Source organism: Scyliorhinus canicula, chromosome 12 (assembly GCF_902713615.1).
Source record: "Scyliorhinus canicula chromosome 12, sScyCan1.1, whole genome shotgun sequence".
Taxonomy (NCBI): domain Eukaryota; kingdom Metazoa; phylum Chordata; class Chondrichthyes; order Carcharhiniformes; family Scyliorhinidae; genus Scyliorhinus; species Scyliorhinus canicula.
In genome coordinates this window covers 135,794,565-135,817,259 of record NC_052157.1, presented here as the reverse complement: position 1 = coordinate 135,817,259, position 22,695 = coordinate 135,794,565, and the positions used below count along the sequence as shown (strand labels likewise).

Genomic DNA, 22,695 nt, shown 5'->3' with positions numbered 1-22,695 from the left:
AGAAAAAGCCACCTTGTTCCTGGTGATGCTGCAACAAGTCTTGTGCTTGACGTCTGGATGGGGTTGCTTTAGGGTTTGCCTGTTATCATAGGCTGTTTTTCATAAAAATGAACATTTGTGTTTATTTACAGACCATGTACATCTCAGTACTCTTCATGGGGCGGTGCTTCTGCTTCCCTACAGATCTTCGTCTCTTAGCCATGTAGTTACATTATTATCAGGCACTCCTGATGTTAACCCTTTACTCTACAGCAACATCTTGCCTCATGGGAGTGGGCGCCACAGTAGTATAAAGGTGCGGCACATAGCGGGTTTGTGTGGGACTGAGTGCAGTACCACCCACACAGTGATGTAAGAAGCCACATGATGCAGACCCAGGGTCAGCGTGCTGTTGAGTAGAGATGTGTAAAACATAGATACTAGGAGCAGGAGGAGGCTTTCAGTCCCTCAAGCCTGCTCTGCCATTCAATATGATCATGGCTGACCCACAATCTCAATGCCACATTCCCACTTTCTTCCCATGCGCCTTGATTTCATTAAGACCTGAAAAAAAATGTCCTCTTTCTTGAATACATTCAGTGACTTGGCCTCCACAGCCTTCTGTGGTGGAGAATTCCATTGGTTCACTACCTTTTAAAAAAAATGAATTTAGAGTACCCAATTCATTTTTTTTCCAATTAAGGAGCAATTTAGCGTGGCCAATCCACCTAACTTACACATTTTTGGGTTGTGGAGGCGAAATCCATGCAAACACGGGGAGAATGTGCAAACTCAACACAGACAGTGACCCAGAGCCAGGATTGAACCTCGGAACTTGGCGCTGTGAGGCTGCAGTGCTAACCCACTGCGCCATCGTGCTGCCCTTGGTTCACTACCTTTTGAGTGAAAATATGTTTCCTCACCTCAGTCCAAAATGGTCTACCTCATGACTGTGCCACCTGGTTCTAGATTCCCCAATCAGGGAAATCATCTAAGACCTAAGCATGGAGACACCTCCTAAGTTGTATTCTTTTTAGTACATGTGTAAGTAGTTTCAGTACTAAACTTGCAGAAGACTATGGAGGTTTCTTTAAGAGGCACTGTTCTGTAACCAGAACCCTATCATAAGCCACAACCTCAGGCAAATAATTGCCTAAGAAGCGCAAAATCCGGACAGTGTTTCCAAGGCCAATTTGGGGGGACCATGGCTAACATTTACAGCTATGGTTTGTTGAATTTATGCTTTTTCCTAGGACTTGAGCTGTGCACTAATATAATGAGGTCCATTCAAAGACTAATTAGTAAGCATAAAGATTATTAGTATGTGAAAGCCATGGTTAAGTTGTATAAATCAATCTGAGGATGTCCTGTAATGTTAGCTTCCAATGTTGTAGTTGTGTGCTTTATGCTACACAACTTTGCTTTACCAAGAGTTGACTGAATGGAACTGAAATGGACAAGCAGCATCACCTCTCCTGCTGGATGTTCAATCTGCGGTGGATCTGGCCCTGACAAGGTGGCATGCCATCCTGGAATATTAACTGTGCATGCCTTTCATGTACTAAGTAGTGATCTGCGAAAGGCAGATTGAATGGCACCCAGGTGATCAGTGAAGTCTGTTACAAGGGTTCTTGAGCAAACACAATACTCCTGCAGTGTTGAACAGCCGCTGCTGGTGAACACCTCTACCCCAGTGCTATCGGCAGCACATTTTATGATGTGATTTCAAGTCTGCACCAAAAGCTGGTGCTCTCCCAGAATTGTCCTTTCAGAAAGAGAACGAGTAAGACCTAGAGCTGGAACCATCAGCTGAGAAAAGAGGCATTGTGACTCTGATCACTAACATCTTACCACCACTTGCTACCAGTTGTACTCTGCAGGAATTTCCAGTTCTCAGCGTGCTTGAGATATGAGACTTATACTGAAAGGAAAATACGCAAGGAATTATGTGAATGTGAGGGCCAGAAAGAGCACGATGCTGCTTTATACACATTTATCATAAACAATATGAGAGACGTGCGTAAATCACAGACGTGCAATGTGATTAGGGGATGTGTTGGTGTAGTGGTATTGTCGTTGGATGAGTGATCCAGGGTAATGCACTGGGGATCCAGGTTTGAATCCCATCACAAAATTTGAATTCAGTAAAAATCTGAAATCAAAACTCTAATGATTGTGGTATTATGATAAATGTAAGAATTGCAAGGGTTAAAGATCCTTAGCTAATATCTAAGAACAGCCACTAGAGGGAGCTAGAGTTAAAAGTATAATAATAATAATAATAATAACAATCACTTATTGTCACAAGTAGGCTTCAATGAAGTTACTGTGAAAAGCCCCTAGTCACAACATTCCGGTGCCTGTTCGGGGAGGCCGGTATGGGAATTGAACCCGTGCTGCTGCCTTGTTCTGCATTACAAGCCAGCTGTTTAGCCCACTGTGCTAAAGCAGCCCCAGACCCTATTTAAGACATTGTGAGGGAGTAAAAGTGAAGGAGTTAGCTCGAGGCAGACTGAGGTATAGATAGCATGAGTAAGAGCAGATCATAGTTTATAATGGTACAGAGATTAGCTGTAGATGAGTGTAGTTTATATGTTAGTAATCAGCTGTGTATTCTTTAGGGGTATGTGTCGCATCCAAATTAGTAGTGTCAATAAATTTAGAGCTTTGTTCAAGTTAGAACTATTTTGTGGCCTTTGTGAACACTGTGCCAACCATTGAATTTAGCAACACAAAGAACAGCACAACTATGATCATGTTGTTGTAAAAACCTATCAAGTTAACTCATACCCATTATTGGAAGGAAATCTGCTGTTCTTACTCGATCTGGCCTCCAATATAGTTAAGTGTAAAATGCCTCTCAAATGGCCTAGCTAGACACTCCATTCAAGGGCAACTTGGGATGGGTAAAAAGTGCTGGCCCAGCCAGCGACATCCGCACCCCATGAATGATTTTTTTAAATAATTAGTTCCTCTTACCTCACATGGTCTGCATGAGTTACTGGAGTTGGTATTTTCTTCAATTCAAAGAGGGTTCCCATCATCCGCCTACCCACCTTTAAGCAGCAAAACCCAACAAGGCGGGCACTCTGTGCCCTGTAGGTGACTTCAATGACACTTTTAGAAAAATCATACGCTTGCGTGGCTCCACCGACATTACAGATGATGCCTGCCCTAGATTTTAAGCTCCTACAGACCTTTTAGTCACGTCGCACATGACTCTGTATCCTCCAGTGGCGACAGTGCTGATGAGGCCGGCAGGCACAATCCTGGCACGATAGCCAGGATCACTATCCAAGGATCTTCAGGGCCATGAAGCTCAAAAATAAATTTTAATTCCACATATCAGTTCAGCTTGCATATGCTAATTGATGAAAGAAATTGTGTTTGATTCAGTTGCTTAAAATGTCTCTTACCATATGCTAGCACTGGAGTCTCTGGCCTCGCATAAATTGGCTGACTAATGTGTTTTGCCTGTAACTGTGGAAAGCACTCTGAAATGAACCAGACCATACAACTTTTTCAAGTAAAATTGGACATTTGTCGAGGAGTGGGTTGGGAGGCCAGGATATCTTTATGAATATTTAGAATATGCAACATGATGGCAGCATTTGAATCTGCATAATTTACTATTTGCTGCCTACACCCCTATCAGTGACTTGCCATCTCGGGCAAACTGAATATAAAAAGCAAGGACCGTCTGTGACTTCTAGCTGAATTTCACATTCTCTGATACAGTGGATTAACATAATAATAATCGCTTATTGTCACAAGTAGGCTTCAATGAAGTTACTGTGAAAATCCCCTAGCCACCACATTCTGGCACCTGTTCGGGGAGGCCGTTACAGGAATTGAACCCAAGCCGATGGCATTGTTCTGCATTACACGCCAGCTGTTTAGTCCACTGTGCTAAACCAGCCCCTAGATTCTTCAAGATGGGAGATTGGTGGGGATGGTGATCAAAAGGTGGAGATATTGTATTGAGCAAGCCAGATTTTACACATCGTGGCTGATGATTTCTATGGGTTTGGGCATCGATGCATTTTACCATCAAAAAATTAAACAAGCTGAAATTTAGTTTTCGAGCTCGGCTTCATTTTTTGAAACAGCGACAGATACATGCCACCTTTAACATAGGAAAAAACATCCCATGGTGCTTCGCAGCCACGGTGATTGTCCCTTCAAGGGCAACACAGCAGAGTAAGAGTCACCTGACCTGGGTGACCAATCGGGACTCAGAGCAGGGAATTGCCCCAGGGGGATAAGTTTTCCTCGGGCAGAGGTATTTTAGAATTAACTGCAAACATTCAGCAATGCTGAACATCACAGTAAATAAATCCCTTTTTGTCTACTAGTGAAATCTCTGAAAGTGCGTCATTACAAATAATAAGATGGAAAGGTGTCTCTATTACCGCATCATGCAAGGGTGACCTTATCTCATTGTCTACATGCAATCGTTAATCCCAAGCAGTGGATACCAATATTGTGACTATCTGGACGCCGTATCATTTTTATGTCCTTTTTCATATTCCTATTTGCATTTTAAACTCTTGCAACATTCTCCCTAAATTACCTGGACTATTGGCTTCGACTACGTTATTGTACTTACAAAAATTGTGCATTGGAATTGCACCTACAACTGAAATACTTGCACTGAATGTTAACTGCTGCACTCAGCAGCTAGAATGGTAGACATATTCATTGGTGATAGATTTACTGGACTAATTGACATTCACTGCTGCAAATTAAAAGCTTCTTGATTGCTTTTTAATTATCTTTAATAAGCCTTTAACTCATTCTAATTTGGTAAATGGTATAACAATTTGTCATTTTGCCCTGTTGACATTTAAAATGCATCGTACAAATTAGGTTCAGATGAAAGGTGCATTTCAAGAGAGCAACTGCACAGCATTAACCTCCTTTGGCGAGGAATCCACTCTTCTGTCCACAAATTAACAATGTTAGTGCCTTCTGTAGCCATAGTCCAAGTGAAAACCCAGCAGGGAAGAAACTGAGCTCTCGGAGTAGCTGTTTATTTCATTAGGAACTGTTCTTCAAATAATAAAGGAAGGGCCAAAAATAAATAAGTGTTTCATTGTAATAGTGTAAATGTTGACAATGGGAATCCAACTACAATACTTGAGTGAGTTTTAATGCTGACTACTTATGGTGAAACACCGATATACCTATTATCTGTGCATTCCCATTTCAAAGGCAAAATCATTTACGTTTTGTTACTTCTATGTGAAGAATAATTATTGTTTACAGTTTAATGTTTGATTATGGGAAGGCTCATTCATCAATCAAATGAATGGAAAAGCATTGAGGGATGTTGTGAGATAGATTGCCATACATAGGGCATATCCAAAATAGGTCATCCCCAGGCATACGTGCTTCACATTAACGAAGGGGAGGAGAGAATAGAATAGAGTCAGAATCAAACAGAATATTGTTAAAGCACTTTGAAGTTGGTGAATGCTTTGATCATTTTTAATAGAATCATACAGTACAGAAGAGGCCCTTCAGCCCATCAAGCCTCCACCAACGCAAAAACGACTCTGAATCTATACTAGTCCCACTTGCCAGCACTTGGCCCATAGCCTTAAATGTAATAGAATTTCAAGTGCTCATCCTTTTAAAGATTGTGAGGTTTCCTGCCTCAAGCTACCCTCAGTGCATTCCAGATTCCCACCACGTTCTGGGCGAAATTCAATTTGCTCAAATCGCCTCTCAATCCCCTGCCTTTCACCATTAAATTATTCCACCATGACATTGACCTTCAACTAAGGGGAACAGCTACTTTCTATTCACCTTGCCCATGCCCCTCATCATCTTATACACCTCAATAAACTCCCCTTTCGGCCATTTTTGCTCCAAAGAAATCAACCTGAGCTTATCCGGCCTCTCTTCATAGTTTAAATGCTGCATCCCAGGTAACATACTGGTGAATCCCATCTGCGCCCCCTCTAGTGCAATCACATCCTTCTATAGTACGGTGACCAGAATTGAGCACAGTACTCCAGCTGTGGCCTAACCAAAGTTCTGTACAGCTCCAACATAATCTCCCTGCTCTGTGCCACGACTGATAAAGGCAAGTGTCCTGAATGCCTTCTTAACCACCCTATTCACCTGTCTGCCTTTGGGGATCCGTGGACAAACAGCCCAAGATCTCTCTGTTCCTCTGAGCTTCCTAATATCCTGCCATTCATTGAATACTCCCTTGACGTGTTACTCCTTCCAAAGTGTATCACCTCACACTTTTCAGGGTTAAATTCCATCTGCCACTGTTCTGCCCATCTGCCCATCCCATCTATATCTTCCTGTAACCTAAGACATTCTTCTTCACTGTCAACCGCCCGGTTAATCTTATTGTCACCTGCAAAATTACTTATCATCCCCCCACCCCCCACACACATATTGGTTTACAAACAAACAATAAGGGACCCAGCACTGATCCCTGTGGTACACCACTAGACACTGCCTCCAGTCACACAAATAGCCTCCTACCACCACCCTCTGTCTCCCACCACTAATCCAATTTTGGATCCAACTTGCCATGTTACCCTGAACCCCATGTGTTTTTACCTTCTTTATCAGTCTCCCGTGTGGGACCTTGTCAAAGGCTTGGATGAAATCCATATAAATTACATCAATTGCCCTACCCTCATCTGCACACCCATTCACCTCCTCAAAAAAGCCAATCAAATTTGTTGGGCATGACAAAGCCACACTGACTATTCCTGATCAAACCTTGCCTCTCCAATTGGAGATTAATGCTGTCCTTCAGAATTTTCTCTAATAGTTTCCCCAGCACTGATATGAGCCTCACTGGCCCTTGTTTACCTCTACTATTCCTCTCGAAAAGTGGAACAACATTATCTGTTGTCCAATCCTCTGGTACGTCTCCTGTGGCCAGAGAGGATTTGAAAATTGGGTTAGAGCCCCTATAATTTCTTCCCTTGTCTCCCACAGCAGCCTGGGATACAACTAATCCGGAGCTGAAGATTTGTCCACTTTTAAGCCCATCAAAACCTACAGTGCCTCCTCACTCCCTGTGTCAAATTGCTCAAGAACCTCAAAGTCCCACTGTCTGAATTCTGCACCCACATCTTCCTTCTCTAAAGTGAAGTACTTGTTTAACACCCTACCAATGTCATCCGGCTCGACACACAGATTGCCCCCTTGGTCCCTAATGGGTCCTACTCTTTCTCTAGTTACCTCTTCCCCTTGATATACTTATAGAATACCTTGGGATTTTCCCTAATCTTACCTCCGTGCTTTTTCATGCCCCGTTTTTGCTCTCCCAATTGCTTTTTGAATTCCCCCCTGGACTTTCTAAACCCCACGAGGGTTTCTGTAGTTTTTTTTCCCTTTAAACCTGTTAAAATCTTCTCTTTTCCTTCTGATCCAGTCCTGAATATTCCTAGACATCTAAGGCTCTCCTACATTTCACCCTAAAAGGAACATGATGAAGGTTGTGTGTGGGTTGCCAATCAAACAGGTGTTGTTTCCTGGATGGTGTCCAGCTTCTTGTGTGTTGTTGGAGCTGCACTCATCCAGGCAAGGGAAGAGTACTCCATCATATTCCTGACTTGTGCCGTGTAGTTGGTGAACCAGCTTTGAGGAGTCAGAAGGGGAGTTACTCACCGCAGAATTCATAGCATCTGACCTGCTCTTGTAGCCACAGTATTTATATGCCTAGTCCATTTCCATTTTCAGTTAATGGTAACGCGCAGGATGTTGATATTCAACAATGGTAATGCTGTTGAATGTCAAGGGGAGATGGTTAGGTTCTCTCTTGTTGGAAGTGGTCATTACCTGGCACTTGTGTGGCGTGAATGTGACTTGCAACTTAGCATGCCCAAGCCTGAATATTGCCTCGGTCTTGCTGAATATGAACACAGACTGCTTCAGTATCTGAGGAGTCATGAATGGTGCTGAACATAATGCATTCATCAAATTGCACTATATAAATGCAAGTTTTCAAGAGTGATTTATTTTAACGTCCACGATTGCATTTGTTCTTCGGATCAAAATGCAGTATTTCATGACGCATGTTCCTTTCTCAGTGCATCCTCTTGTGAAGAACTTCATTTCCAGCTTGTGCTTGGAATCCTAAGATATGAATGTTTGAACCTGTGTCTTTTACACGGTGTTGCTTTGACAGTCTTCTACCATATTCTCCCTTTGCACTAATTTTCAAAAAGACGATTACGCTAAAAGCGATGAAAATGTTCAGGACTTATAAATATCTCTGCTGTACTTGAACAAAGTCTATATTGTAGCAATAGTAGATAATTATTTTTTTATGTCTTTGAGGGCATTTCTCAAGGTGCTAATTGTGGGAACGAAAATATAAATGATCAATTCTGATAAATCCAGATTATTATTAAGAAGCAGCAATATTGTCATAAAGTTGGGAATTAACATATGGGTGATTGAGATCCATGCAAATCAAGTGAAAATATAAGTGAAATGGGGCAATCTTCGAATGCTATTCAAATTAAGTGGTAAAAATGCCAAAGAACATTCTGAAACCCCTTTCATATTAATACTTTTGAGAAGTGTGTCAAAATGGAAAAATGTGGATATACTTTCCACAGGTAGCTTATTGGGAAATCAGTTTTAGATTCAGAAGCCCAAAGCGAAAGGCTAGGGGCGGAATTCTCTCCCCCCACCCACCGGGTGGGAGAATCGCTGGGGCATCGCGCGAGTCCCGCCATGCCGCCTCGGCAACCGCACGCAATTCTCCCACCCCTCCCAAACCAGCGCGTTGAGAAACACAGCTGGCCGCTCGGAGAATCGCCGCTCGCCATTTGCAAAAGGCGATTCTCCAGCGGCCGCCCCAACATGACAGGTTCCCGCCGGCTCCATCCACACCTGGGGCGGAATTCTCCGACCCACCGCAGGGTCGGGGAATCACCCGGGGCCGGCGTAAATCCTGCCCCCGCCGTGGCCGGAATTCTCCGCCACCTGGGAATCGGTGGGGGCGGGAATCGCGCCGCGCCGGTCGGCAGGCCCCCCGCAGTGATTCTCCAGCCTGCGATGAGCCGAAGTCCCGCCGCTGTCAGGCCTCTCCCGCCGACGTGGTTTAAACCACCTCTGCTGCCGGCGGGAGCAGGTGGCATGAGCGGGCACCGAGGTCCGGGGGGGGGGGGGGGCGCTGAGCGATCTGACGCCGGGGGAGGCCCCAACGATGTCCTGGCCCGCGATCGGGCTTGTCCATGGGGGCACTCTTTTTCTTTCGCCGCCACCACGGCCTCCACCATGGCGGAGGCGGAAGAGACCCCCTCCACCGCGCATGCGCCGGGGTGATGTCAGCGGCCGCTGATGCACCGGCGCATGCGCGGACTCACGCCAACCAGCGAAGGCCTTTCGGACAGCCGGTCGCGCCGGCTGGCGGGGCGCCAAAGGCCATTCGCGTCGGTCGGCGGCGCGGGAGCCACTCCAGCGTGGGCCTAGCCCCTAAAGGTGCAGGCCCGTCGCCGGAGTGGTTCTCGCCACTCAGGTACGCTGGGACCCCCCGCCCAGCCGGGTAGGGGAGAATCCCGGCCCTGGTCGCTGCCAGCGGGAACTGTGCGGGAATGAGGGGAGGGGGCAGCCTGTGGGGGGGGGGGTTTCCTGCACCGGGAGGGGGGGGGGTCCGATGGGGTCTGGCCCGCGATCGGGGCTCACCGATCGGCAGGCCGACCTCTCTAAAAGTGGACCTCCTTTCCTCCGCCGCCCCGCAAGATCCATCTGCCTCTTCTTGTGGGGCGGCCTCGGGGAGGACTTCATTTACGCGACATGCGCGGGTGACTTCATTTACGCGACACCGGCCACGGCATTTACGCGGCACCACGTTTTACGAGGCGCTAAGGCCCAGCGCGCGTAAAATACGCGACGCCGCTCCTAGCCCCCGGGGGCGGGAGAATAAGGGGCTGGGAGCGGGCTCCGACATCGGAGTGAAACACTCCGGTTTTCACTCCAGCGTCGGGACTTTGTCTCCATTTCGGAGAATCACGCCCTAGATTCTGTTGTATCAAATAATAATGAAGGAGTCTTCAATCACGGGAAATGGGCTGAGGTGTGCTGTGCAAGTGACAGTGAGGACAACAGCACTTTCTATTATCTACGTGTTAATCAGCCAATAAATTCTAGCAACCACGCATATGCAATTAAAATCATAGTCAGGAATTTTTTGTCCGAATTGTCTTGCTTCTCCAAACTCCTTCAGAGAAAAGCATCTTGCCAGATAGATAGAGAAATGCAGCACAGAACAGGCCCTTCGGCCCACGATGTTGTGCCGAACTTTTGTCCTAGGTTAATCATAGAATTTTGGACACTAAGGGCAATTTTTCATGGCCAATCCACCCAACCTGCACATCTTTGGACTGTGGGAGGAAACCGGAGTACCCGGAGGAACCTCACGCACACACGGGGAGGATGTGCAGACTCCACACAGTCACGCAAGGCTGAGATTGAACCCAGGTCCCTGGAGATCGAACTTGGGACCCTGGAGCTGTGAAGCAATTGTGATATCCACAATGCTACCGTGCTGCCCTTAAGAAGAAGTTAATCTACACTCCATTATTCTACCCTAATCGATGTACCTATCCAATAGCCGCTTGAAGGTCCCTAACGTTTCCGACTCAACTACTTCCACAGGCAGTGCATTCCATGCCCCCACTACTCTCTGGGTAAAGAACCTACCTCTGACATCCCCTCTATATCTTCCACCATTTATCTTAAATTTATGTCCCCTTGTAATGGTGTGTTCCACCCGGGGAAAAAGTCTCTGACTGTCTACTCTATCTATTCCCCGATCATCTTATAAACCTCTATCAAGTCACCCCTCATCCTTCTCCGTTCTAATGAGAAAAGGCCTAGCACCCTCAACCTTTCCTCATATGACCTACTCTCCATTCCAGGCAACATCCTGGTAAATCTCCTTTGCACCTTTTCCAAAGCTTCCACATCCTTCCTAAAATGAGGTGACCAGAACTGCACACAGTACTCCAAATGTGGCCTGACCAAGGTTTTGTACAGCTGCGTCATCACCTCACAGCTCTTAAATTCAATCCCTCTGCTAATGAACGCCAGCACACCATAGGCCTTCTTCACAGCTCTATCCACTTGAGTGGCAACTTTCAAAGATCTATGAACATAGACACCAAGATCTCACTGCTCCTCCACATTGCCAAGAACCCTACCGTTAACCCTGTATTTTGCATTCATATTTGTCCTTCCAAAATGGACAACCTCACACTTGTCAGGGTTAAACTCCATCTGCCACTTCTCAGCCCAGCTCTGCATCCTATCTATGTCCCTTTGAAGCCGACAACAGCCCTCCTCACTATCCACAACTTCACCAATCTTCGTATCATCTGCAAATTTACTGACCCACCCTTCAACTCCCTCATCCAAGTCGTTAATAAAAATCACAAACAGCAGAGGACCCAGAACTGATCCCTGTGGTACGCCACTGATAACTGGGCTCCAGGCTGAATATTTACCATCCACCACCACTCTCTGTCTTCTATCGGTTAGCTAGTTTGTTATCCAACTGGCCAAATTTCCCACTATCCCATGCCTCCTTACTTTCTGCACAAGCCTACAATGGGGAACCTTATCAAATGCCTTACTAAAATCCATGTACACCACATCCACTGCTTTACCTTCATCCACATGCTTGGTCACCTCCTCAAAGAAGTCAACAAGACTTGTAAGGCAAGACCTACCCCTCACAAATCCGTGCTGACTATCCCTAATCAAGCAGTGTCTTTCCAGATGCTCAGAAATCCTATCCCTCAGTACCCTTTCCATTACTTTGCCGACCACCGAAGTAAGACTAACTGGCCTGTAATTCCCAGGGTTATCCCTATTCCCTTTTTTGAACAGGGGCACGACATTCGCCACTCTCCAATCCTCTGGTACCACCCCTGTTGACAGCGAGGACGAAAAGATCATTGCCAACGGCTCTGCAATTTCATTTCTTGCTTCCCATAGAATCCTTGGATATATCCCGTCAGGCCCGGGGGACTTGTCTATCCTCAAGTTTTTCAAAACGCGCAACACATCTTCCTTCCTGACAAGTATCTCCTCGAGCTTATCAGTCTGTTTCACACTGTCCTCTCCAACAATATGGCCCCTCTCGTTTGTAAATACTGAAGAAAAATACTTGTTCAAGACCTCTCCTATCTCTTCAGACTCAATACACAATCTCCTGCTACTGTCCTTGATCGGACCTACCCTCGCTCTAGTCATTCTCATATTTCTCACATATGTGTAAAAGGCCTTGGGGTTTTCCTTTACCCTACCTGCCAAAGATTTTTCATGCCCTCTCTTAGCTCTCCTAATCCTTTCTTCAGTTCCCTCCTGGCTATCTTGTATCCCTCCAGCGCCCTGTCTGAACCTTGTTTCTTCAGCCTTACATAAGTCTCCTTCTTCCTCTTAACAAGACATTCAACCTCTCTTGTCAACCATGGTTCCCTCACTCGACCATCTCTTCCCTGCCTGACAGGACATACATATCAAAGACACACAGTACCTGTTCCTTGAACAAGTTCCACATTTCACTTGTGTCCTTCCCTGACAGCCTATGTTCCCAACTTCTGCACTTCAATTCTTGTCCGACAGCATTGTATTTACCCTTCCCCCAATTGTAAACCTTGCCCTGTTGCACGCACCTATCCCTCTCCATAACTAAAGTGAAAGTCACAGAATTGTGGTCACTACCTCCAAAATGCTCCCCCACTAACAAATCTATCAACTGCCCTGGTTCATTACTAAGTACTAAATTCAATATGGCCTCCCCTCTGGTCGGACAATCTACATACTGTGTTTCACAATGTTAATGTGAGGAGTGCTGTGAAATTGCAGTACTTATCCCATAGGCACAGATTAAACTTTCCACAAAAGGTTAGGACTAGCATATTCCAATGTAATAACCTTTTGATGGAGTGGTCGGTCTTAATTACTGCCAAACAATGTCCCTGATTTTAATTATGGCTGGAGTTTTTAAAAAGTGAAAAGGTATTTTGTTTTACTTTTTCCTTTTGTTTCACTTCATCCCATCTTTATTTTCCCATCTTTATTTTGCTTTGACATTGTATTAAATATTCTAAGGTACTCTTCCTGGCTGAGCTTCGCTGCTCCTCCTTAATTATTCTTCAATCTGATTGGTTAAGGAGACAAGCCAGGCCCCAAAATAATGCTTGATTCACAGCAAGTTCCTGTGTAGTCTGTGGAGCACGTGAGCGTGTAATGAAAACAATTGTTTGCACTGTGAGCTCAATCTCACAAAGTGACAATGAAAGACAACGTTTATATCCACATCAGCATGACTTCCATAATCACTAGAGATAGGCAATATTTTTGAATGATTTACAGCAATTGTCAGCATTTGAAACAAACTGAACTAGTAAAATTTGGCTGAAAATGTAAATATTGTTGAGAAAAGAGATATGCGTGCACCCATCAACACAGAGGTAATTGTAAATGGAACAACAATTTACACTACATGAGAAGAGAGTGCCAATTGTTTGACAAGTGGATTCTGATTGGTAGAGACGTTTCCATTAATAATGCACCAGGGAACAGTTAACTGCCAAGTTTCTACCAATAAGAATTTAGTTCCAGACTTACATTTTTAATTGAAAAAAATATGGTGCTGGATTCTCTGTCCTGCCGGGCTAGATTTCTGGTTCATCACACTGGTGGGATGCTCCGTTTCGCCGGCTGGTCAATGGGGTTTCCCACTGTGGGGCAGGCGCACGCCGTCGGGAGACCCTCGGGCTGCCAGCAAAATGGAGCATCCCGCCGGCAGAGAATCCAGTCCATGAGCTTTTCTTGGAACTGTTAACCCATAGAATTCTCGAGCGGTGATAGCACGCTATATATAATGAGATGTAGAACTTACAGTTACATTGTTGTGTTTTTCAGCCACGCACATAGGGTGTTTCAGAGACGAATCCAAGGAGAAGGCTTTGAAAGGAGCGGTGCTTTATGACTTTCGAAAAATGACCGTTTCACAGTGTCAAGACAGTTGTGCTGAAAGGTAAGGGAACAACTCACCAGTTTATCTTTTGAATGTTATATTCATTTTACAGCCTCCATTGGTGCTTACATATTTCCTCCTCATTCCAATTCCTCTGTCAATATGATTTAAGCCCCGTTAAGGTGATTTTTGATTTGTTAGAGAATCAATCTTCCATAAAAGATTTTTGGATATTCTCCTCTCCTCTCAAAATTCAGTGGTGAGAATTCTCCGAAATCCCGGCCAAGTGTTGACGCCGGTGTCAAAACCAGCGCGAGTGACGCCGGCGGCAAGGTCTCCAGGTCCAGTCATTCGTCCCTTCCTCAGGGGCTAGAATGCTGCCGGAGTGCTGTGCGCTGCTCCGGCACTGAAAGCCGGTCCTGCATGGCCGGCACAAGTTCCCACATGCGCACCACGGCCAGCGCGGGTCCGCGCATGCGTGCCATGGCCATCTCCGCGCCGGCCCCCAGGCAACATGGCAGGGCCCTACAGGGACCCGGCGCGGAGGGACATAGGCCCCCACCGGAATGAGTGCACCTACCGTTCGGTAGCCCCTGATTGCGGGCCTGGCCACCGTCGGATCCCCCCCCCCCCCACCTCACCGGGCCCCCGCAGCCAAAAAGCCGAGGTCCCACCGGGTGGGACCATATGTGAACCACGCTGGCGGGACTTGGCGGAACCTGGCGGGACTTGGCGGAACCCGACGGGCTCTCAGCCCGTCGAGCGTGGAGAATCGGCGCAGGGGCCGCGTTCAACAGCCCCCGATCGGCGACTGTGCAGGCGCGATTGGCGTCGATTATCGCGTTCCCCCGCTGATACTCCGACCCAGCAGCCAATATGTTTCAGAAGATAAAAATGCGAAACAGTCTTTCAGTTCGCGCCTCTAGTTCTCAACTTCATCAGGGTGGGGGACTGAGCTGCGAAACTAGGGCAGGAATTTCCTGTGGGCTTCGGAACCCCGGAGTTGGGTTCAAATGGGGGTCAGAAGCCCACGCTGTGAGGGAAACAATCACTCACCTGTGATTTTCCTCAAATTGGCCAGTCCAATTAAGGATGGCAAGCAGGCTCTGGAAGCTGGAGGCTCCCCGGTTGAAAGCAGCAGCGGGATGCCATGGCCTCTAAGCGAGGGGGAGGATGACCCAAATAATGGAGGCATGTTGTCTCCAACCTTTTTTAAAATAAAAAATGGCCTTTGCAGCCTCGCGACCACTGAGAAAGGGAGAAACCCAGGCAGATAGGAAGGGACTCCAAGCCTGTCATGGGTACTGACAGGCGTGCTACCACCCCCCTTCACTCCTCTACCACCCCTCTCCCCAGTTCTGACACTTGCAAGAACCTAAAATCCAGCTAAAAAGTTTCAGTTGGCCTTCTGACAATAGGCCTCCTTCGGCCCTTAACCTGCTGATTTGGCATCCAGCCACTTGCGGGCAAATAGCTCCTTTCAAACTCCAGGAACGGGGCCCAGGGGCAGGTTGGAGACGGGGCAGCAGAGCTCAGACTAGCAGCATGAATATTGTGCCAGCTTACCTATGTCCCTGCATGATTGAGGCGGAGCTAAAAAAGCCCAATCAGAACATTTCCTAGCTCTTTTTTAAATCATTAATTTATGTTTGAAAATTTAGAGTAACCAATTAAGGGGCAATTTAGCATGGTCAATCCACCTATCAGGCACATCTTTGGGTTGTGGGTGTGTGACCCATGCAGACACGGGGAGAACGTGCAAACTCCACATGGACAGTCACCCGGGGCCAGGACCGAACTCAGGTCCTCGGTGCCTTGAGGCAGCGGTGCTAACCACTCCGCCACCGCGCCGCCCAGCTCTTTAAAAAAAAATCCTGCTTCTTGCTTTGTAATCTGACAGCAGATTTGTTTCAACAGAGGTTATCTCTATGCTGGTCTGGAATATGGTGCTGAATGCTACTGTGGAAATCGAGTTACTTCAACCAATGCAAGGCAAGAGGATTGCAACATGGAGTGTAAAGGAGAGAAGCACACAGTCTGCGGTGGAGTGAATAGACTGTCAGTATATAAAGTAGAAGATCTCCGACCAAGCAACAAACGATGTATGTCTCTTTCTTGGAAATATTTAAAAGAATGTCATACATCAGTGTTTGTATTGTTCAGTAATTATGCATCAATATATACTATAAACCCCATTTAATAAAGACTGTTCCCAGCAATAACATTTACTTCAACCTATTTATCAAAGATCAGCAAGGACCATAGGTGCAAATATTTGCTCAGTAGCATTGCTGGGTTTGGTGGTCGGGTGATGAAAACAATGAGGACGGCCCTCTCCCAAACACATGAGGCATGCCCTGCACCAATTGCATGTTGTGAAGGGTGACGATGCATAAATCTGACACAAGCAGATTGGGCAGATTGTGATGATCTTCAGCAGAGTGACACAGTGGCACAGCGATTAGCACAGCTTCCTCACAGCGCCAGAGACCCAAGTTCGATTCCCGCCTCAGGCCACTGTCTGTGTGGAGTTTGCACGTTCTCTCCGTGTCTGCGTGGGTTTCCTCAGGTGCTCCAGTTTCCTCCCACAGGCCAAAAGATGTGTTAGGTGGACGGGCCATGCTAAATTGCCTCTTGGTGCGGTTCCAGGGGTAGCGTGGATAATTGGGCCTAGGTCGGGTGCTCTTTCAAAGGGTTGGTGCAGACTTGATGGGCCAAAAGGCCTCCTTGTGCACTGTAAAGATTCTATGATTCTATGTCCTTCTGCTGCTTTGTCACCCAAACTGCCTTTTTGTACCTCGCCGATCATGTCAATGCCCTCTCTCAAATATGCAGAGCTGAACATGGGTTCAATTGCCACCCACGACCACTCACTCTTCCCCCCCCCTCAAAAAAAATCAACATTACATGACGGCATCGGCGCCAATTTTCATGCTGGATGCTTCTGCCTTTTATTTTGCTGGAGCCAGAGTTAGTGGAAGCTTTCTGTTTGGCGGAGGTTTTGAAAAAGTTATTTCAGTCAAAAATGTCAGCCACGCCAATAATTCCAAATACCATTTCCTTTGGGGGACTGGGGACATGCAGTCTTGCCCAGAACCCCCCACACACCACCCTTCCCCTGGGTTCTTTCCGTGCCATCTTCTTCAGCAAGAGAAATGAAAAGTGTTAGTCAGTTTGGAGCAACGTGGTTTCCTTTCCTTTGATGAGAAGTGAGCATCACTGGCAAGGCCAGCTTTTGTTCCCCTTCACCTAGTTGCCCTTGATGCGGGACTTGCTAAGTGTCAACCATGCTGTTGTGGATCTGAAGTCACACATGGACCAGACAAGCTAAGCATGGCAGATTTCCTTCCCCAAAGGGAAGCACTGCTGCCTCACAGCTTCAGGCACCCGAGTTCAATTCCGGTCTCGGGTGACTGTCTAGGTGGAGTCTGCACATTCACCCCGTGTCTGCGTGGGTTTCCTCCGGGTGCTCCGGTTTCCTCCCACAGTCCAAAGATGTCCAGGTTAGGTGGATTGGCCACACTAAATTTCCCTTAGTGTCTAAAAAGTTTAGGAGGAGTTACTGGGTTACGGAGATAGGGTGGAGGCATGGGCTTAAGTAGGGTGCTCTTTCAAGGTCAGGCGAAGACTCAATGGGCCGAATGGCCTCCTTATGCACTGATAATGCTAAGAGTCTATGGTTCACCAGCTGAACAATCAATGATAGATTTGTGTCACCATTATTGAAATTAGGGGCAGGATTCTTTGATTAGGAGGCTAAGTTCTCCCACCAGAGCAAAATCACTCCTAGCCTCTGCTGTGCTCGGAGCAGTGTCCATTGCCATGCTACGTTTTGATGGTGGGGAGCTCCTACGATTCAGTTCTGAATTCTGCTATCGGGCTGCCATTTTGCACTAGTGGCCCAAAACCGAGGTCCGGTGGCTGCAGCCCCCACCCCCCCCCCCCCCCCCCCCCCCCCCGGCCCCACACAATGCAAATCCTGCCTCCCCCACCAACCCCACTGCTGATGAGTAGGGGCATCCTCCCTGCCCCCCTCCACCTCACCACTACCAACACCATGAGAATTACTGGGGCACTTTAAAGAGAAATTGCTTTCAATAGCCTGTAATTAACAGGGTAACAGCTTCCAGATAGCCGGGTGTCTGGATTGTTTATTTTTATTTCCCTTCATGCTTTACTGCACTCCACATACCCTGCTGTGAAGCTAACAGCCATGCTTCTAAACAGCTAGGAGATGTACTTTCACTTTCTCTTTTTCTCAGCAGAAAGCACTTAACTGCTTTTGAGGTAGTGACCACCTGTCAATCATAACTAGATGTTTATAAACATTATGATACAACAACAGTGTGGTTTAAACCCTAGCAGGGCACTCGAGATGCATTCAAGTGTGATAGTTGATAAAAAATAAACAATCCAGACACCTGGCTGTCTGGAAGTTATTACCCTGTCAATTACAGACTACTAAAAGCTATTTCTCTTTGAAAGTGAATAAAAGCCTAGCAGATCAAAGGATATTTGGGGGTTTAAAGCCTGTGATGTGTTTTGACTTTCTATGAAGTAACAGCTGCTGCTTGCTACACTTATGTCTGAGGCAGCAGGCATAAGGGACTGGAAAGTGAAAAAGCAATGATTTTTCGCTGTTCTCCAGATTCCAGGTGGTATGACTGATGGGGGTCTCTGACATTTGGGGGGGGGTCTCTCATATGGGGGGGATCTCTGATATGGGAGGTTTATGATATGTGGGATCTATGGTTGGGGGACTGATGGGGGTGTCTGATGGGGGAGTGCTGGCGGTTGAGGTCGGTAGGATTTGTGTTGGGAGTTGTGGGTCCTTTCGATAGACTTTGGGGGCACCACCATTACATTCTTACCCCCTTGACTCACCACAAGGTCTATTTCATCAGGGCCATCCTTACAAATACTTGCATCTATCCACATCCATGTGGATTCCTGCCAAGAAGGCTGGAGCAGCATGGTGGCATGAAGAATCAAGCCTCTAGCCCGTTAATCGGATGCAAATGGGTTCAAATGACCCATTTTCACCCTCCCGCCAGCGTGGGTGTGTAGCTCATTGCTGCTGCCTGTGGGGAACTGGAGTAGCCGCCATTCCGTTTTTGCCCAAGGCGCAATTCTCCTCATCAGGAACTCTGCGACCGGTGGTGGTCGGCAGAGAATCCATCCCCAGGGTTATATTCCAAATTTTTATCAATTGAAATTCAATTCCACCAACTGCCAAGATGGGATTTGAAGCCATATCCTAGGACCATTATCCTAGATCTCTAGACTAGTCCAGTGATATTACCATGATGTCACCATTTCCTCCAGTGTTTGCACGATCTCCCTGTCATTGCTGAACAGCTGACAGCCTATGGAAGCTATGGGGTGGGATGTGGGTGTGTGGCTTGCAGCAATGGGTTGTGTATGAGGGTGAAATTGTGATGTAAATATTAAGTATGAGTCCTGACTGGCAGAGATTGTCGCTGGGGTTATAGTGTATTGAGCAATGTGAGGTTGATGATGTGGTTGGTAGAAGATGGCATTTGAAGAGGCATTCACAAACCTTGAACGCTCAGGAGGTTATTGAACCTAAACCAGTGCCGTGTCCAGCCGCTTGGTGTCAGCATCCTGGCATTGCCCTCTGTGGCTATCTGCTCCCACTGTCTTCACATTGTCAGCCTTGAGGGTCTCGTAGCAGCCCCCCCCCCCCAAATTCTTGCTGGTTCTATTGGGTGCCAGGACACCTCCAACTATTTTGTACAAACCAAGTTAACTAAATTAAATAAACCGAGGGACAAATTAAAAGGGGCAGCCCCTTAAAGGGATACTGCCTTAAACAAAAGCAAATCGCAATTGAAATTTAAAACGCCAAATTAAAATCTGATTAAGAGGTTCAATAAAGCACCCCAGTCCTGCACTGCCCAGCGGGCCCGAAAGGGCTCAATGGTGACCGTGGTCTCTGCATACTCCCTCTCCAGGGGCACCCGGCCGCGAATGTAGCCACAGTAGAGGGACGGACAGTCAAGTTGCCCACTACCTGGATCAGTTTATGGCAGGTTTGGCCAAGCCCAGGAGCAGGGTTGCCAGGTGGTTCTCCTCCCTCCCTGTGTCGATCAGGAGTGTGGGGCTGAAGTGCAAACAAATCCGCAACAAAAGGTTTTAGCAGTGTAGCCTAAAACAACTTAGAACACATGGTCCACAGACTTCACAAGGCCCCAAAAAGGCAGGAAGCTTGGTGGTCGGTGAACCAATGCAGTCTGCAGTTCTATGGGACTGCTGTGTGCAACACCCTCCACCCCGGTCCCCAAGTTTAAGGGGGGGAGGATTTCTCCATAGAGCGACATCCAGAGGGAGCAAGAACACCTCCATCGGGCAGGGGGTAATTGATCTCGGCACTTACTGATAAGTCATCTCGGGATTTCCCTCCCGTGTATGATGAACAGATTTGTGGCTTATTCCTCTGGTTTATGTTTCAATTAATTATTTTCTTAAACATATTTCATTGGAAAATGATTTGTATTCATGTATATATGTGTATTCTGTGTGCCCCAAATATGATGGAGTTTATGGTAAGGCACACATACAGGAAAATCAGAGGAATGATTGTTTCTTCAGGGGATTTTTCATCCAAAACCCAAATGGTCTGTCCTCATTGTGTCTATAAGGGTCCCTTTGATGAATCAGCTTCAGTTCTTTTTCATCTGCCATTGGCATTATTCCCAGCAGAAGCCATTCATCTTGTGAGAAACCCTTTCAAAATAAGTATTGTAGTTTTTGCTTTGTCTACACTGCATTGTGTCTCTCCCCTTTCTAAAAGGACCAAATCAGAGACTCAGAAAACTGTACCTTTCCAAAATAACCTAAGTGTTCGCTATGGTCGATGTATTGATATGGACATAGACCTTAAAATATGTTAATATTTAGCAGAAAATAGAAACATTTTACATCTCTAAATTTTGGACAAGTGCAATCAATATCAGTCTCTTCAAACTAAGACATTACAAAATGTCTGTCTGTGATTACATATGGGCACTGCCTCGGTTGCTGGCTGATCTAGCTGTCCTCCCTGGAGCTGGCCAAAGAAACAGTCTCTCAGTGGGCGGCACGGCAGCACAGTCGTTAGCACTGCTGCTTCACAGTGCCAGGGTCCCAGGTTCGATTCCCCGCTGGGTCACTGTGCGGAGTCTGCACATTGTCCCTGTGTCTGCGTGGGTTTCTTCCGAGTGCTCCAGTTTCTTCCACAGTCCAAAGATGTGCAGGTTTGGTGGATTGGCCATGCTAAATTGCCCTTGGTGTCCGAAAGGGTTAGGTGGGGTTGCCGGGTTGCGGGGATGGGGTCGAAGTGTGGACTTGGGTCGGGTGCTCTTTCCAGGGATCAGGTGCAGACTCAGTGGGCCGAATGGTCTCCTTCTGTACTCTGGATTCTATAATTCAGTGTGCTCGAGCAACTAGATATCATTGTGAGCCTGGAGAACTCACAATACTCTATAAAGCCACCACCTTCACCAGCGGTAGGTTATCAGAGGGAAGTTCAGGGGATTTAATGCTGAACCCTTCTGTTAGATTGGCCCCGAATGTGCGTGAGGCTTCACAGATTTCAACGCACAGACTGAACATAGCAAATATTCATGTAAAACCAGCTTGGCGGGGGGGGGGGGGGGGGGGGGGGGAAGAGATGGGGATTGGGGGATTTCTCCCAAAAACCTTGTTACCACAGTTAGTACATGATTAACGCAGGACCAGTGACTTCTGGCATAATGTCAAGCCAACGCAAACCCTCTCTGGGCAGAATTTTACGGCAGAGGGATTTTACAGTCCCGCCGAAGTCAATGGACCTTTGACTGCTTCGCCGCCTTTTATGGAGGCACCCCGACCATCATGGAGCAGTAAAGCTCTCCACCCGCATATATCACCACAGATTTAGTATATGCTGAGAAATTTGATTCCTGCTGATTTCTCCCCATTTCCCTTCCCATATTTTGCTACTGTATCTAGATTTGAAAAATTAGACCCAGTGCTACAGAAATTTGGGTTACAGGAGCGCAAATTGGGTATCGAGATAAGCGCGTTGTACACAAGTCTCCAAAAATTACATGAGGTCTGCTGATCGCTACATGTCTGAATTCCCTGTCGTGGAAACCTCTGCACCTGAAAGGCTCTAACTCATAAAATCCTCCTTTGTTTTCAAACTAATGTCTCATATACCAATACCTGTGAATGATATCAGGTAGCACCATCATCTAATTCTCCATGTCAAAGCTGCCCCTTAATCCCCGTATAGTTCACAATTTACCGAAATGAAATTGAACAAGCAACGTGCAAAGTACATCGAGATTATGGATCACTATTGATTTAGCTCCTTAATCATATTTGCAGAAACTCTGAGTCCGGTTTAGTTGGTGAAGTGCACAGGGTTTAATGATTTGTTAATCATTGCAGATTATTACATTGATGTCAGGTAACACCTTTTCATTTCAGGAAACCAAGGCTTGTTGTTTCCGTTCATTTGAGCTGTTTCTCACCCCACAAATCTGGCCAGGCCCAGGAATGAATTAATCACCATGGCAGGTTTCCAGTAATTGCAGCTGTTTGTAGGACATTAAAAATACTTTCAAAATTAAGCTGGTTCTATTGGGAGCAAGAAGACCAATCGGAGCATTTCAAAAACTGTTGAACGTATTTTTCGAATTGCTAAGACACTCGGTAGAATTCTCCCATTGCCCCCACGGGCAGGATCAAGC

General features: G+C 46.5%; 1 protein-coding gene across 3 annotated transcripts in view; it reads left to right on the top strand.

Moving 5' to 3' along the window:
* The window catches only part of LOC119974902 (WSC domain-containing protein 1-like), a 186,931-nt gene that overhangs the window by 90,625 nt on the left and 73,611 nt on the right, over nucleotides 1-22,695 (top strand). For all 3 annotated transcript variants that reach the window (XM_038814240.1, XM_038814237.1, XM_038814239.1), the window contains 2 exons: nucleotides 13,903-14,017; nucleotides 15,875-16,059. In XM_038814240.1, coding sequence (XP_038670168.1) covers nucleotides 13,903-14,017; nucleotides 15,875-16,059 — 300 coding nt within the window. The remainder of the gene's footprint in view (nucleotides 1-13,902; nucleotides 14,018-15,874; nucleotides 16,060-22,695) is intronic.